The sequence below is a fragment of the Bombyx mandarina genome, chromosome 04 (genome assembly GCF_030267445.1).
Source record: "Bombyx mandarina strain Sakado chromosome 04, ASM3026744v2".
NCBI classification, from domain to species: Eukaryota; Metazoa; Arthropoda; class Insecta; order Lepidoptera; family Bombycidae; genus Bombyx; species Bombyx mandarina.
This window is the reverse complement of record NC_143211.1, coordinates 7,780,099-7,796,834: the sequence shown is the minus strand read 5'-3', so window position 1 is coordinate 7,796,834 and position 16,736 is coordinate 7,780,099. Positions and strand designations below refer to the sequence as shown.

General features: G+C 38.5%; 2 protein-coding genes across 3 annotated transcripts in view; both read right to left on the bottom strand.

Annotated features, from left to right (window-relative positions):
• LOC114251779 (sodium/hydrogen exchanger 9B2) overlaps window positions 1-11,511 on the bottom strand; it is a 68,005-nt gene extending 56,494 nt beyond the window's left edge. Inside the window, exon 1 of the mRNA XM_028186162.2 lies at window positions 10,823-11,511. Within this exon, the coding sequence (XP_028041963.2) occupies window positions 10,823-11,059 (237 nt within the window). The 5' untranslated portion in view covers window positions 11,060-11,511. The remainder of the gene's footprint in view (window positions 1-10,822) is intronic.
• A 4,167-nt stretch (window positions 11,512-15,678) lies between these two features.
• LOC114251785 (sodium/hydrogen exchanger 9B2) overlaps window positions 15,679-16,736 on the bottom strand; it is a 52,915-nt gene continuing 51,857 nt past the window's right edge. For both annotated transcript variants that reach the window (XM_089727026.1, XM_089727027.1), the window contains one exon: window positions 15,679-15,911. In XM_089727026.1, the coding sequence (XP_089583152.1) occupies window positions 15,845-15,911 (67 nt within the window). In that variant the 3' untranslated portion in view covers window positions 15,679-15,844. The remainder of the gene's footprint in view (window positions 15,912-16,736) is intronic.

The window sequence follows — 16,736 nt, the reverse complement described above, 5'->3', positions numbered from 1 at the left end:
GATTTTCATTCCAAAATTTATAAAATGCACGATAATTTGCACGGAAGATAAAAATTAGCGACTTTTACGGTCTGGTTTTTAAGATATTTTAAAACGCTATTATACTGGTGGTATATATGATACCATTTATGGTATGGAAACTATAGAAAACATATGAATGTCGTTGCCGAGAGTTAGAACAGTTTACGTCTATGCTTTTCAAATTTCTAAAACTTGACTTGTAATTAAAAAAAAAACATTTAGATAAATTAAAGTCGAAGTCTTCGTGGCCTAAAGGATAAGACGTCCGATGTATTCTTATCTAGCGATGCAACGGTGTTCGAATCGCGCCGTGAAGCAATAAGTAATGCGTTTCGGTTTGAAGGGTGGGACAGCCGTTGTAGCTATACTGAGAGCTTAGAACTCATATCTCAAGGTGGGTGGCGCACTTACATTGTAGATGTCTATGGGCTCCAGTAACCAATTAACACCAGGTGGGCTGTAAGCTCGTCCACCCATCTAAGCAATAAAAAAAATATATATAATCTTGATAAAAACTACAAGTTTCTATTGGGCTTCAAAACCAAGGCGTTCGGTTCGGCTTAAGGGCTCCGGGTCTTACTTCCATACGCATTTTCTTTGATAGTTGCAATCTTGTAGGCTTGTAGGAATCGTTTGCGTTGGATCCGTCACGCGGCTCACGGATGACCACCACGCCCGAACGGTTCAGTAAAATAAAGCTCTCCGATGAGCCTGAATGAAAATACTCGATTTTTCATGTGGCGTTCAACCTGTTAAATTCTCAGTTAAATAGTATATCGACCAGTTCATCCTTCGTACTGGAACTAATTACTGCTTTGTGGCAGAGATACGTTGGTGGTATGAATATATATTGGCTTACAATACACCCGCCACTAATAAGAGAAATTTGCGTTAATTTAGAAAATAAAAAAACAGGCACCAAAGGCACAGGCTGCTACACAATAACAGCCACCCATAAAATAATCCAACCCACTACATCGGCGATCCTGATAATCGGGGCCGAGGCAATGGAGGTCATAGATGTTGAGGCCTCTACCACTGCTCCATTTCAACCTCAGACATTAACACCACTTTCATCAAAGCCTCAAGCTCAGCCGGCCACATCGGGCGCTATTGAGCGCCCTCTTCCCCCCACCGTCAGCGTGACTGGCGTAGCGATCGTCCGGCTTGACGTCAGCGATCTTCTCGATATTCTCGCAGGTCGCCCTCGAACTTAGGAAACCGTAGTGAATTTGGCACTGTTTATCGGCAGCATCCGTTGTCTGGGGGTCGCGATCGACCGGTCGCTGAAACTGTATGCCCACATTTCCAAGGTGTTGGCAGCCGCATCTGACCCTACAAGTGCTTCCACAATATAGCTCCCTTGCAAGCCAGACCACCTGATGGTAAGCCAATGCTGAGGGACTTCCTGGACGGTACGTTACTCGGTCCAACAGGTGTCTAAAACAGATAGTGCCTTAAATCAGTTTTTACAGACAATTGTAATATTGTCTGCCCGAATCCTGATCACGCAGGAGCCAGTCACCATCGACGCCCTAGACACGTCCTTACGGATCCATCAGATCTAATAACCTTTCAACACAAATCAAATCAAATATTTTTTTTTTTTTTCATTAGACGCCTTCAGCTCCAACACTAGGAGCAGTCTTAGAGACCCCGATAACCGTAGGTACTCCTCGAACTCTACAAAGAGTTCGACATGCAACGTAACCCACGATTCAGCTCGCTGAGTTTTTCGCCGGATCTTCTCAGCGGATCGTGATTCCGATCCGGTAGTAGATTTATTCGCGAAGCAGCTGCTCTTGAGTTGTTAGGTCTCCTTCGGAGGCGCTCGGGCAGCTGTTAGCAAATCCCACCCCTTTTGGCTGAGCCTTTGCTCGCCCACCTGTCCTGGTGAAACTGGAAAGTCCTCCGGGTCACCAGTAATCATTCAATCATAAAAAAATATATATATTGTCTGACATTAATATCCCATAGATGGCGCTGTGTTAAAAATACCAACGTTTCACATAAGCTACAATTTAATGGCATAAACACCACGTGTTGCTGAGTTGCTATTGCTGAGTTGGTGAGTATAAGCGAAATTTGTTTCGTAGTAAACGGAATACAGTGAAATCCAATTGTTCTCAATTTGTTAATTTTTGGTATTAGCATAACCGGCCACGTATTATTTAGAAACAACCTTAGCCACAGCAACGTGTGGCCGGCTCTGCTAGTAAGTAGATATTTCCTTTGTCGATTTTCTGCGGTCCTTCACGCACAAACACACCTTCTCGCTCATTTTCACCCTTGCTACATTGGAGCAGGGATTGGGCCCATGGTCACGATGTCGGTTCCCTGCATGCGTAAGGAGGTATAGTAATCGGCAAACTTCTTGAGCAAATGACCTTGACTGCGCAGAACCGAATTTTAGATCACTTTGGTGGTGAGGGTGAGGTGCAACGGCAGGGGAAATCGTATCGAGCGCGTTATTGGTAGATCAGTCGAGCCTTGCGTCCCGCACCGCGCCCTCATTCCGCTTGCTCCCAAAAGTACGCTTGCGTACAGTGGAAAGTCTATCGTTATTAATCGTTAAGTTATTTGTTATAATTGCTTGTGGACTTTGTTGCCATTGCTATTTGTTGAGTGTTTGTTGATTTTTTATAAAACATACACTATGCCGTGACAAACTGGTGTAGTACTTAAAAGAAAGGGTAGAAAAATTGTGTACGATGTATATTGCTTCATTATAAAACAGGGGAAGAATGATATGGAAAAATTAAAACAGACTTCGGAAGCAACAAAAACATCAGTGAGTACTGTTAGGTGCATTATTAACGAAGCTAAAGGCTCTGGCTTGCTTGCCGTGTTTCGGACTCCGGGTAAGAAAAGATCAGGGAAGAAGAAAGTTACCGGAATGGATAGTTTCGTTCAATCTGTAATAAAAAGATGTAATCATAATAACTACATAACAAGCAGCGAAACTCCGTACCCTAGAAAGGCTTCGAAAAATTTAAAGAAGATATAAATTTTAATGGCTCGGAATGAAGCTTACGACGAATTATGAAAGAGCTAGGCTTCAGATGGAAGAAAAGAACAGAAAATAATCGGAAGCTGGTAAATGAAAAAAGTAACATTCGATTACTACGAATCGAATATCTTCAAAAAATAATTAATTATAGACAAAAAAGAAGACCGAATCGACCGAGTTGTAAACTACGCCGATGAGCCCTATGTCGACTCATCACGATGATAGCGACTCGGGTGATGAAAACAGTGATGATGATTATGGTCAAGATAATGATAACGAAAAAAAAAATACAAATACCAGCTTCGCTTCAACTGAACCAAGACCTGGCAACATCTCAAGTTTTGACTTAATAGAAGGAATATCTATTTTACCCCAAGATTAAATTATTACAATTATTAACCTATATGTTTTGTTGATGTTCTAATAAATATGTAAATAAATACATATGTTGATTTTAATAATTTAATAGCATTATGACGCAGAGTAACTAAATTTTTTGCACGTGAGTGTACCATGCGCAAACTTACCCCCACTACGTCAACAAATGCTCAAGAAGTTTGCCGGTTATTTTACGTCGACCCCTTCTTCTATGTTAATTTATAACTTTTGTCTGTACATTGTCTAATTTCAACAAGCAATGGCTGTATGATCTTGTATTTGTATTGTCTGTACTCAGAACAAGAAAACGGTAACATTGTGAAGTTGAATGTATCGTTATATCGTTTATTTATTTATCTCCTCGCCAAGTCATGCATTCTTACATAAAACAGCATGTCAAGTGTCATTGTCCACTTATAATACATTTTTGGGATTTACTTTTGTTTTAAGTCCTTAAGTTGTTTGATATTATCGATGGACACATTTTATCACAAGACTGTTACTGACTGACAAGACTGTGACTGAAAATAATTTGGTGTCTCATCTGTCAGTGGTTTTTCATATTGTAATAAAGTATTACAATAAGGAACCTAAACTGCTTAGGTGGCAATTTGTTGTTTCAAAGTTTTTGTTTGTTTAGTTGTATCAAAGTGTTGAAATAAATCACTTATTGAAAATTTGACGATCAATATTGACGTGAAAATTAGAAAAAAATGCCGATTCTTTCTTTTGTAATAAAGTAATCAAATTAGAATTTTCAGTCTGCTTTGAACACTCATAGCTAATTAAATAATGTGTGTGGTTCGAGTGTGGCTGCAATCTATGAAATCTGGTGGATATCGAAAATACTCGAATTATTTTGTTTACAGTACCGCAGTCTATTTTTGATTTCATGCAGAAGTGAAAAAATCCACTGTGGAGATCTGCTTTTGTTGAATGTATGTGCTGATTTGAAGTATTTAGTAACAAATAATGAAATTTGCTAATAAATTCGAAATTCTATGTCTCATTTTTGTACATGAGCAAATTAAATATCGATTTAAGTAAAAATCGCTTAAGTTGATATTTTAATCTTTTATATTTATGTGTGTGTGTTTGAAAATTATAAAGTGTGTGTAGATATGAAAACGCACATGTGAAAACGAAGCTAGCGAAAATGAATCTGCCATTAAATTCGAGGCTATTCTCTGAAACGAAAGATTTATTTCAAGCTTAGAATTGTTCCCGGTAATGTATTTTCTACAATATACCGCAGGAAGATAGGAGAAAGTCAAGTTCTCCAGGAAATTATTATGAGATTAATACTGCAAAAGTTGAATGATATGGCAGTCGTAGTATCTGCTAATTCTTCTAGAGTATGGTCGCGGAATTGTATAAAAGTATTTTCTGAATAATATCCAGAGAGACTATCATCAGCTCAAGAGAGCTTAATGTAATATCATATTTACCAATAGCGTATAACAACTAGTCACGTGTTGTATAATATGTATTATGTTATTGTGAAAAAACAGTGTGAATTTATAGTCCGATATTTGAACTAGTTCGCTAAACTGAAAATAAACACGACAATTTTATGAATATTCAGAGTCGCACTGACTATTTGTTTACAGCCACAATTTTCTATAAACGCTATTCAAATCTATATCTATACTAATATTATAAAGAGGAAAGATTTGTTTGTTTGTTTGTTTCGAATAGGCTCCGAAACTACTGGACCGATTTGAAAAATTATTTTTCCATTAGAAGCCGACATTGTCTCTGATGAACATAGGCTAATTTTTTATAATTTTTTTTATTTTTTTTTTTTGGTTTCATGTGTGTTTTAATGTTTCCGAAGCAAAGCGAGGGCGGGTCGCTAGTATATTATAAAACTTATTTAATATTGAAAAAAAAGTGCATTTGGGTAATGAGCAACTATAACTTATAGCATGGGTGTTTTATTTACATTTACGTTAATAGACGTACTTTTTTACGCTTGCTTAATTGGATAAAGATAAGACGGCTAGTTTTGTATTCAAACATTGATCGCGTCACATTTTTTGAGGCATATCAACACTTCGACATAGCTATAGTTCATTGAGGTTGAGAGGTTGAGAGCAATGGAGTCGTCAATCTAGAAGTCGTCGTGGCCTAAAGGATAAGACGTCCGGTGCATTCGTATGTAGCGATGCACCGGTGTTCGAATCCCGCAGGCGGGTACAAATTTTTCTAATGAAATACGTACTTAACAAATGTTCACGATTGACTTCCACGGTGAAGGAATAACATCGTGTAATAAAAATCAAACCCGAAATATTATAATTTGCGTAATCACTGGTGGTAGGACCTTTTTTTTTTTTTTATTGCCCTTGTAGGCAGACGAGCATACGGCCCACCTGATGGTGAGTGGTTACCGTTGCCCATGGACTTCAACAATGCCAGGGGCAGAGCCAAGCGGCTGCCAACCGCTTAATACTCTCCACAAGCCTCGTTTGAAGAAGGACATGTCATAGCGTTCGGGAAACACCGTGGAGGGGAGCTCATTCCATAGCCGGATGGTACGTGGCAAAAAAGATCTCTGGAAACGCACTGTGGATGACCGCAATGGCTCCAGGTAGTACGGATGAACTCTACTCCGATGGCGGGCGGTGCGATGGTAAAAACGAGATGCCGGTATCATCTCGAACAATTCCTCAGAGCACTCCCCACACCTCTTGTGAGTCCGCACGGGTAGGTACCACCACCCCGCCTATTTCTGCCGTGAAACAGTAATGCGTTTCGGTTTGAAGGGTGGGATAGCCGTTGTAACTATACTGAGACCTTAGAACTTATATCTCAAGGTGGGTGGCGCATTTACATTGTAGATGTCTATGGGCTCCAGTAACCACTTAACACCAGGTGGGCTGTGAGCTCGTCCACCCATCTAAGCAATAAAAAAAATAAAAATAAAAAGTCATCTGTCGATGTAGTCAAAGACATTCACGTAGTCCACGTTCATACAAAGACCGGATAAACACTGCAAACTTCTATATAATGAGAATCAGACTAATCACTACCGTAATGAGACAAATTGTGCAAAAACAATTTATAGCATGGGCTTAGAATTCTTTCTCTTCTTGTGCATATAAAAGGTGACCTTATATTAGAATTAAAGTTTCCTTATCGCCCCACTTAAGCCAAGTATTTACTATCATCTTACGTTACTTAATTTTGTTTCTATCGCTGCTTAGCATTTAAAACTAGCAATTAAATCACCGCAAATGTGTTTTGAATGATAATTAATAATATAATGAATGATAATAATAACCGTTTAATCAATTGTCATATTTTCTAAGAATAGCAACCTATTGCATTATTTAACTTTATGTAATTATACAATGGAAATGGTGGCGCGGTATTAAGTTTTATAAACATGGAAGCAAGTATTATATAAATGAAGTAGATACTTAACATTCGCAACAACATTCTATTCAAATCAGCGATTACCTGTGCCCAACGATATTGTTTAGACTCTAACAATTTTTTAATTCTTCTATACTAATATTATAAAGAGGAAAGATTTGTTTGTTTGTTTGTTTCGAATAGGCTCCGAAACTACTGGACCGATTTGAAAAATTCTTTTTCCATTAGAAGCCGACATTGTCCCTGATGAACATAGGCTACTTTTTTTAATTTTTTTTTATTATTTTTTTTTGGTTTCATGTGTGTTTTAATGTTTCCGAAGCGAAGCGAGGGCGGGTCGCTAATATTTAATAAAGTTTTTTTTTTATTAATTATTAAGATCAGAGGAGTTGTTGATTTGTGAACAATTATTGAAATAATAGGTTGGGGAAAAAGTATTTTCGCATTATAGTATTTATGAACTTGTAATAAAATCTCTTTGGCTATACTATTTGTATCTGGCTGGTTTTGGTATCATTAAAAGTTTAAACTTTAAAGAAGATAATTCCAAATTCAAATTAGGAAAATGTGTGATTTTTATTTATTACTAGCCGTACTCGCCCGTTTCGCTGCGCATTTAAAATTAACATTATTATTTATTGTCATTATTATTAGGGAGTCCAACACTCATATAAATATTATTAGCCTATCCATTAAGTACATGTATTTTCTATATGGATACCGAGTTTCAGGTCAATCGGATGCATGGTTCAGTAGTTATAATGGAACGTCCGTAAAAACCACTGTAGATTTATATATTAGTACTGTCTGTCTGTCTGATTCGTACTGTCAAGATGAGTGAATCTAATGAAGAAATTCGATACATTTTAAAAGTTTACTAAAAAAAAGGTAAAAATGCAACGCAAGCCGCGAAAAAAATTCGCGATGTTTATGGACCTAGTGCAGTGTCTGTGAGAGTAGCACAAATTTAGTTTAAGACAATTTTCAATCCGGAAATTTTGATATCAAAGATGCACGTCGCTCTGGTCGCCCTATTACGAATAAAATGGATGCCATTTTTGAAAAAGTGGAGCTGGTCGGTATGTTAGTAGTTACGACGTAGCTGAAGTACTGGAAATTTACCACAAAACAATTTTGGCGCATTTGAAAAAAACTGGGTACACAAAAAAGCTCGATATTTGTGTACCTCACGAGCTCACTGAAAAAAACCTAATGAACCGTGTACTCATTTGTGATTCTTTATTACGACGTAATGAAACCGAACCATTTCTGAAGAAGCTGCTAACTGGTGATGTAAAGCGTATCATGTGCGACAAGAACGTGCGAAAAATGTCGTGGTCAAAGGCCGGTCAAGCTTCACAGACTGTGGGCTAACTCGCAACAAGGTGATGCTGTGTATGTGGTGGGATTGGAAGGGCATTATTCATCATGAGCTGCTACCACCAGGCAGGACCATTCTGAACTCTACTGCGAACAACTGATGAGATTAAAGCAAAAGTTGAGAGAAAGCGGCCGGAATTAATCAACAGAAGGGGTGTGGTTTTTCATCATGATAACGCTAGACCTCACACATCTTTAGCCACTCAGCAAAAATTAAGAGATCTTGGTTGGGAGGTGTTAATGCATTCGCCGTATAGTCCTGACCGTGCACCTTTAGATTTCCCCCTGCTTCGGTCTCTTCAGAATTCTTTAGGCAGTGTCAGGTTAACATCACGAGAGGACTGTCAAAACCAATTGTCGCGGTATTTTGATCAGAAGCCCCAAAATTTCTATAGCAATGGGATCATGTCCCGACCTAAAGATGGAAAAAAGTTATCGAACAAAATAGTACCTACATACTTTAGTTAAACGTAAATAAACTATATTAAAAAATGTTCTGAATTTTCTTAATAAATGCGAATAAATTTTTTCCCCGACCTATTATATTTATTTTATTGGTCGGTACCTTATTTTTGTGACTGTATTTTCAAGCGTTATGTGTTTACCGGATATTATACAATGTGAATGCCGCCACCCACCTTGAGATAGAAGGTCAAAATTTAAAATTTTATTTTTAAGTGGGGATGAATTTTTATTTATTTATTTATTTATTCATCTCATAGTTACATTGTAAAATTTAACAAAGATGCCACAAACCGTCTGTTAGGCTGCAGGTCATCGAGTTCCTTTCAAATGATTTATAATAATTCACAAACAATATTTGTTTTTTTTTTTATGTTTGAGAGTTTGATTACTCGTGGCCCGGAGGCCTTTCCACTTTTACCAGGGCAGGTGGGCGAGCAAGGGTTCAGCCAGGAGGGGTGGGATTTGCTAACAGCTACCCAAGCGCCTCCAAAGGAGACTCAAGAACTCGAGAGTAGCTGCTTCGTGAATTAATCTACTACCGGATCGAAATCGTCACCCGCTGAGAAGATCCGGCGAGAAACTCAGTGGGCTGATGATTAGGTTAGGTTGCACGTCGAACTCTTTGCAGAGTTCGACGAGTACGGTTACCGGAGTCCTTAGTCCTAGTGTTCCTAGATCCGTAAGGACGTGTCTAGGCCGTCGAGGGTGACTTGGTCCTACGTGGTCAGGATTCGGGGAGTAGTCAGCAGCGGCAACGATAAGGCGATTATCAAGACGCATAGCCTTATCGAAGTATCGTTCCGACGCAGACTTCATGTGTTTCCGGATTGATTCGAGGCCCAGGTTGTCGTTTAGGTCAACGCTCCTCACGAACTACGGAGCTCCGAGGGCTAGCCTGCAAAAGCGGGATTGTAGGGATTGGAGAGTGTCTATCTGTGTGCGGGCCGCGTGAGCGAACACCACACTCGCGTAAGTCATGAGCACAAACGATATTGTGATGTTGTGTGTATACGAGAGATTTTTTTAATGTTTTTTTATTTCTTTTTTATGAGACTTCTGTCTTATAAACGCAGACAGTTTTCGTAAAGTAAGCGCTTTGCATGGTGTTGGGTGGTAAGATGATGTGCTGTACAAACATACGGTTACAATAAGGAACATACTGTATAAATAGAGGAATAATAAGACAACCTTTCGATTTTTGTGGCTATAAATATAGAAATCTTAAGTCTCTCCGTAGACCCAGACGTGTCAAATGCTCTAACAGCTGAGGTCCAGCAAAAATATGAAGTCACTGATAATATGAATTATACATCGAAGTTATTCCGTGAAATGTTAAAATTCAGTCGTCCACTTGTAAAACAAGCAAATGACGAAGTTGTTATTTTAACTGACAACAATCCTTCCGGTCGGTGTTAAGGTCTAACAATGAATAAAAGAGCTGTTTATTTTTAATAGCCTGGCTGTAATTTGAATTCTTAACATGCTGAAAGACGGTTCGAATTGTTCCGTTTTGTTTGAAATTAAACCAATTTGTTATTATACAGCTTGCAAATATTTATCATTAAGATAATTCTGTTTTATTTGTTAAATTTAAACGGATTGTAATTCTAGAATATAATATAATATACATGTGCGTGTCTAATTATTTAGTTCATCTTAATTAATATATATGTATATCGCAAAACGTGTTAATATTTATGATGTTGTATGAACGTAATTTATTTTATATTTAAACCACATTTTTGTAGACATGTATATAATATTTATTGTTTGTCTACCTATTGAAGCATTCAAGCTAAAGTTTATCGTAAGAATTATTATCGTTATGTTGTCATTCTCAAGGTGATTGTAGTATTTAAGCCTTTCCAGTGGTCGATAATCTTCATTTGTCACGATCTCAGCGTTGTGATAAATGGATCACATGACTTTTGCGTCAAAGTCAGAATAATGTACTTACATTTAAAATTTTAAGGTAAGTGCAAATTCATTATTGCTTTTACTCTAAGTAATGGATGTCGTCTACGTATTTTATCAGACAGAGCTACGTTTTGGGAAAACTTTCTTGACTTGAACTTTGAATGTGACTCAAATAAACTAACTCGAATAAATAAAAAGATTGTTTGATTTGATGGTATTTATCAGTGGCCGACTTCGAAGATTTTAAAATAAAATGTTTTATTTTATTACCGATGTTGCAGAGCGCGAAGTTCTGCCTGTCCCACCGGTCACTTTCAGATGCAGTTTGACTGCTTCCACTCCGGAGCGCTTGGTTCGTTGTTGACTTCCTTCATCAGTTCCGCTGATCGGTGTTCGTCTGCTTCCTTTTCCGTCGTGCTTAATTCCCTTATCTTGCTTGACTATTTTCTTTTCGTTTTTGCCGCCTCGAAAGTCTTGTTTAACAACGCGACGATCGCGCGATTTCATCTTCGTATATTTATCTAGACAGGCATCTTTCTCGCTACTAACAAAATTATTTAGCTGTTCTTTCTGATTCACAAAGTATAGCGAACAATCGGAAGTGATATTCCTTTGTTTGATAAGATATTTGCCTTGAAGGCGAGAGAGCGTTGATAAAAAACTAATAATAATAATATATAGTCAGTAGCTAGATACGTGATTTGGAGATCTATTGTGTTAGCACCTGCTTGTGACCACGTAGAATCCTTGAACCCGCGCGGTCGCGGCTGATCTAATGTTGTTGTTTACGGAGGTCCGATTCAGAATTTACACAATCACTTGTCACTGTAGAAGATCATCTCGTGGAGTGACGACAATAGTAGGCGTGCGCCAGAGTGCCGCATGGCGCAGCCCGCGCGGACGGCACGGCTGTACGAGAGCGCGCGACGCACTCGCTCCTGTGCTGTGCGCCTGAAGCCGACCCACTCATTAAAGGGATCGTCTTTGTCTATTTGCTCGAACAAATAACACATAATTAACATTCGTTGTCTTTGTCACCATATAAAGACACATTTCTCGTGACATTTGTAGTATATACTAGCCGTACTCGCCCGTTTCGCTGCGCATTTAAAATTAACATTATTATTTATGGTCATTATTATTAGAGAGTCCAACACTCATATAAATATTAGCCTATCCATTAAGTACATGTATTTTCTATTTGGATACCAAGTTTCAAGCTAATCGGATGCATGGTTCAGTTCAGTAGGTAATAATAATGGGACATGCGTAAAAACCACTGTAGATTTAGGTATATATTAGTATAGATAAGGTCGGGAAAATATTTTTCGTATTCTACGAGTATAGACAAATTCAAGACATATTTTTAAATAACGGTTTATCTAAATTTGATAAAAATAATTTATATGACTTTTGTTAAATACCTTGTAGTCATTTTGTAGTTACTGACATAACACCGTTGTTGTAGAAATTCAGAAATTAAGTAGGTACTACTGTACCGATAAAAAGCTCTGACAAATATTTATGACAGCCTTATTTTTATGTTAATCTAACGGAGATACACATAATTCTGGAGAGAAAGATACCGGTAAAAATCTGAGGGTGTAAGGTCCGAACTAAATTGGGGTTGCATTGACACTACTCAAACAAGCGCTCTAAATATTTGCTAATGTCGTTAAAGATTCTGTTCCTAGTCGGGCGTTGTATTGATGAAAATCCTGTTGATGAATGTCTGTAATTTTTTTTTTTAACTGAAGATTCACGGCTCATTTAGAGGTAATCAGCGGCTTGGCTCTGCCCCTTGAATTGCTGATGTCCAAGAGCGACGGTAACCACTCCCCATCAGGTGGGCAAAAATTAGGCATTATATTAAAATGATTGACAGGACAAGGGGCGACGTTACGGTCTTAGTCCGGGCTTCATAAGGCTAATTCAGTGAAATTCTTTATATTTCATTTTCACACGTTAAAAGAGTTTGTATTTTTTTTTTTTTTTTTTTTTTCCTACCTAAGCTGATAGCCTTGAGAGGCTATATCAGCGTAACCCTAACTTTTGTAGGTGAGCTCACGGGGCTCAAACCTGGTGACGTTGCTAACACGAACCCTAGGAAGAGCCGTGCTTCGCAGAATCTACCACCGGATCGGAAACGCGACCCACTGAGAAGATCCGGCGAGAAACTCAGTGGGCTGTGTCTGAGAGTTCATTTACTCGTCGAGCCCTTCGTCGCAAGCGACGGGTTCGACGAGAACGGTGACCGGTGCTTGAAGTACCTAGAAGCACCGTTAGTGGATCGGGAGGATCCGAGATGACGTGTTTTGGGCGACGTCGACTGCTTTCCATTCTGTCCGCAGGATCGGGAATGTAGTTACCGGCGGCCACGATGAGAGGGTTCTCGTGTCGTGCCGCTTTATCGAAGTGGCGCATCGACGCCGACTGCATATACTTACTGGTGGACTCTAAGTCCAGGTCGTCATGGAGGTCGACGTTCCTAACGAACCACGGGGCTCCGACGGCTATCCTGCAAAAACGGGATTGAATGATTTGGAATGATTTTAAGTGTATGCGGGCCGCGTGAGCGAACACTACACTTGCATAGGTCATGACGGGGCGTATGCAAGTTTTGTAGAGTGTCACCTTATTTCTAAGGGACATTTTACTTCGCCTACATATCATCGGGTAGAGACGTCCTAGAATGAAGGCGGCGCGGTCGCGTACCGTCTTGATGTGAGGGCGGAATGTCATCCTACTGTCGAGGGTGACGCCTAAATATTTGACCTTCGGGGCCCACGGTATGGGCTGGTCGAACATCGTGATTGGGCGAATGGCGGGGGCGGGGGTGTTGACGCGCCTAGTCGGGAGGGGGATGCTCAGCGTGGTGTTCGGAGGGCGACCCCTTTTGAAGAGCACCGCTGTGCTCTTCGTGGGGTTGATGTCGATGCGCCACTTCCGGAACCACTGTCCCATGGTGGTGGCTGCGGTCTGAAGTCGTCGATGAAGCAACGCCTTCTTCCTACACGAGTAGTAGATGGCGGTGTCATCGGCGAAGAGCGCCAGATGGGTCTCCGGAGACCGGGGTATATCATTGATATACAAACTAAATAGTAACGGGGAGAGGGCGGAGCCTTGCGGGACTCCGGCTGTGACGTGACGGGGCCGGGAACGCGTTCCCTCAACTCGATATCGGAACGAACGGTTCGACAAGTAGTCTCGTATGATGAGCACGAGTCTGTCTGGCACTCCCATGTTATACAGTTTGTATATCAAACCGTTGTGCCAGACTTTGTCGAACGCCTTCGCTATATCGAAGAAGAGGGCTCCTGTCGGAATGGGTTAAGAGTTAGTAGTAAATAGCTCGCGTAGTTAGCGTTTTTTTTAGGGATTTAAATTAATACCGAAAACGATCAGTGTGCTCAGTGCGAGTTTTTTAACGTTCTCGATAGCGTAAAAGTTAACTCAAATTTGTATGGCGTTGGAACGTTTGCCACTAGAGGTACTGTTACAAAACAATAACGTTAAAAAAATCGCACTAACCACACTGATCATTTCAAATTAACACAAATAGCAATTGCCTTCATGAATATTATTTGTATTTTAAAACTCGGTGATCATAATTATTTAGTTAATTTATGAATATGTTGACAAATTCATAAATTAACTATAATTGTTTTGTAAAATATTCACAAAAATCTTTACAATTAACTTTTTATGAAAAGAAACAATTTATTGGTTACAGAGACATCTATCGATTAAACTTAGAATCATTTTAAAGTCGTAGAGAAAATTTTACAGAAATGGTTTTCTAGCTGTTTCCAGACGCTGTGATTAAAGCTTCATGTGGTTTTCAACAGATGGCTCTTACAATATTTTTTATTTAGTGTGGCATCGAAGCAGGGCCGGATTTAAACTTAATGCCGCTCCTGGGCACCGGAAAAAAATCCGCCCCAATACTGGAATGTTACATAAACTTAGAGCTTATATATTTTATTTAAAAAAATTCAAATAACTCATTTATTGCGGAAACTTTATCATATGTCATATATTCCAAAAACATAAATAAATATTTGTTTTCTTTTTAACAATTATAAGATTTTTCTAAGGGTGGCTCATAATTATATTACATAAAAAAAAAAAAAAAACTTTAATTACAAAAAATAGAAAAATCGATCATTATTTTAAATTTCCAAGGAAGTAAATTGATTGTCATTTTGATTATTAATTTTTACAAAAAGTGCCAAAGTTATAATTCACAAATAATGGATGAATTGATTTTTTTGAATTATCAATTACAAAGAAAATTATTAATTATTAGAATTTTATTGAGCAATCTTGATAAGACTAAAAAAAATTTTGCTTTCAAAATTTAGCTGCCCTAAAAAATTTGCCGCCCTTGGTGCCTGCCCCGACTGCCCCTATTGTAAATCCACCACTGCATCTAAGAGCTATGCTTTTTATGTTCATGTTATTATTTAAAAGTGCGTTAGGAATTTATTAAAAAAAGTATTTTTTTCCTTTAAATATAAATATGATCATATTGGCCTCCTGACGGTCATTCACTGGCTTATTGGGACATCAACATTGTTGTGGGAAAACTGCAAAGCCAAGTCGCTGCCTTCAATTCATGACTCTTTAGAAGCCCCCTTGAGGAAAGGTATATCATAGCGTTCAGGAAACCCCGTGGACGATCACTCCAGAGCCGGAATCGACGGAAAAACGATCTCTTAAAACGTAAGTTGGAATAACAAGCAGAAGTTACACATAGTAGCCATGAATTCTGCACCAATCGGCTGGTGCCATGTTATGGAGATGACGGGTTCATATCCAATAATTCCCTAGAGACCCTCAATTATTTAGTACACCTTTATAGTAAGGCAAAAGTTTCAATACTGATCATCGTGAATCAATCGTAATATGTCTAAGTGTGGAAGATCCGGTCTGTCAATATAGTTGAGAGCCACGACTTGATGTCTATCTTCGGTATCTACTTAATATTAGGTTGAATATAGAACTTCCTTCTTTTTTAAAATAGACATTAATAAATTAGAACTAATATTGATATTTTCTAAAAAAATACTAAGACGGAAAAATCAAAGGAGAAATAATTGTAGATAGGAACAAGGACACCCAGGTATTATTAAAAGTTTTTAATATAATTTTACAGTAGTTAATAGCTAAACGAAGAGCTAAAACCATTTTTAAACATTAAAAAGAAGCTTTTAAATATAATTACACTATTAAATATAAAATTATCATAAAAATATTTACAAATAAATACTATAAGATAACTTTTTTTTCTTATTCAGTATTTGAATTCACTAATGAAGAGATCTTTTGTATATGTTTCGTTTTCATGCTTCGGACTCTGAAAGAACAAAAGGTTAAAGGTTATTATAATATTATATATAACAAGGCTAAAAAGGTTATTAACTTCAAGATGAAGTAAAAAATTAAATAAAAATTTGATGATTACCTGAACTTATTTGACTACCTCAACAACAGTAATTTAAAAAAAGTAGGTATGTTTTTTTTTTCTTAGATGGGTGGACGGGCTCACAGCCTACCTGGTGTTAAATTGTTACTGGAGTCCATAGACATCTACGACGTAAATGCGCCACCCACCCTGAGATATCAGTTCTAAGGTTTCAGTATAGTTACAACGGCTGCCCCGCTCTTCAAACCGAAACGCATTACTGCTTCACAGCAGAAAAATAGGCAGGGTGGTGGTACCTACCCGCAGGGATTCACAAGAGTTCCTACCACCAGTAATTACGCATATTATAATTTTGCGGGTTTGATTTTTATTACACGATGTTATTCCTTCTCTGTGGAAGTCAATCGTGAACATTTATTGAGTACGTATTTCATTAGAAAAATTGGTATCCGCCTGGGATTCGAACACCGGTGCATCGCTCAATACGAACGACTTCAGACCAGTATGTAGACCAGATAAGCTTAATAAACAGTCGAAACCTCTATTTTGTTCCTACCGAATAGGAAACACGGTGGTGGGACGCCACCCTGGATATTGAAGGGGGAGATGCTCACTGCCAATTACCAGCAGGGACGTCTTGTGTTCCCGTTCTAGTGTTATCCAGGCGCGTAGGCCTAATTATGGCGATCCATACTAGAGGCATGATTCAGGTGCTTGGTCAATTCTGCAGTGGGTCTGTAGATTCTAGAGCGACTG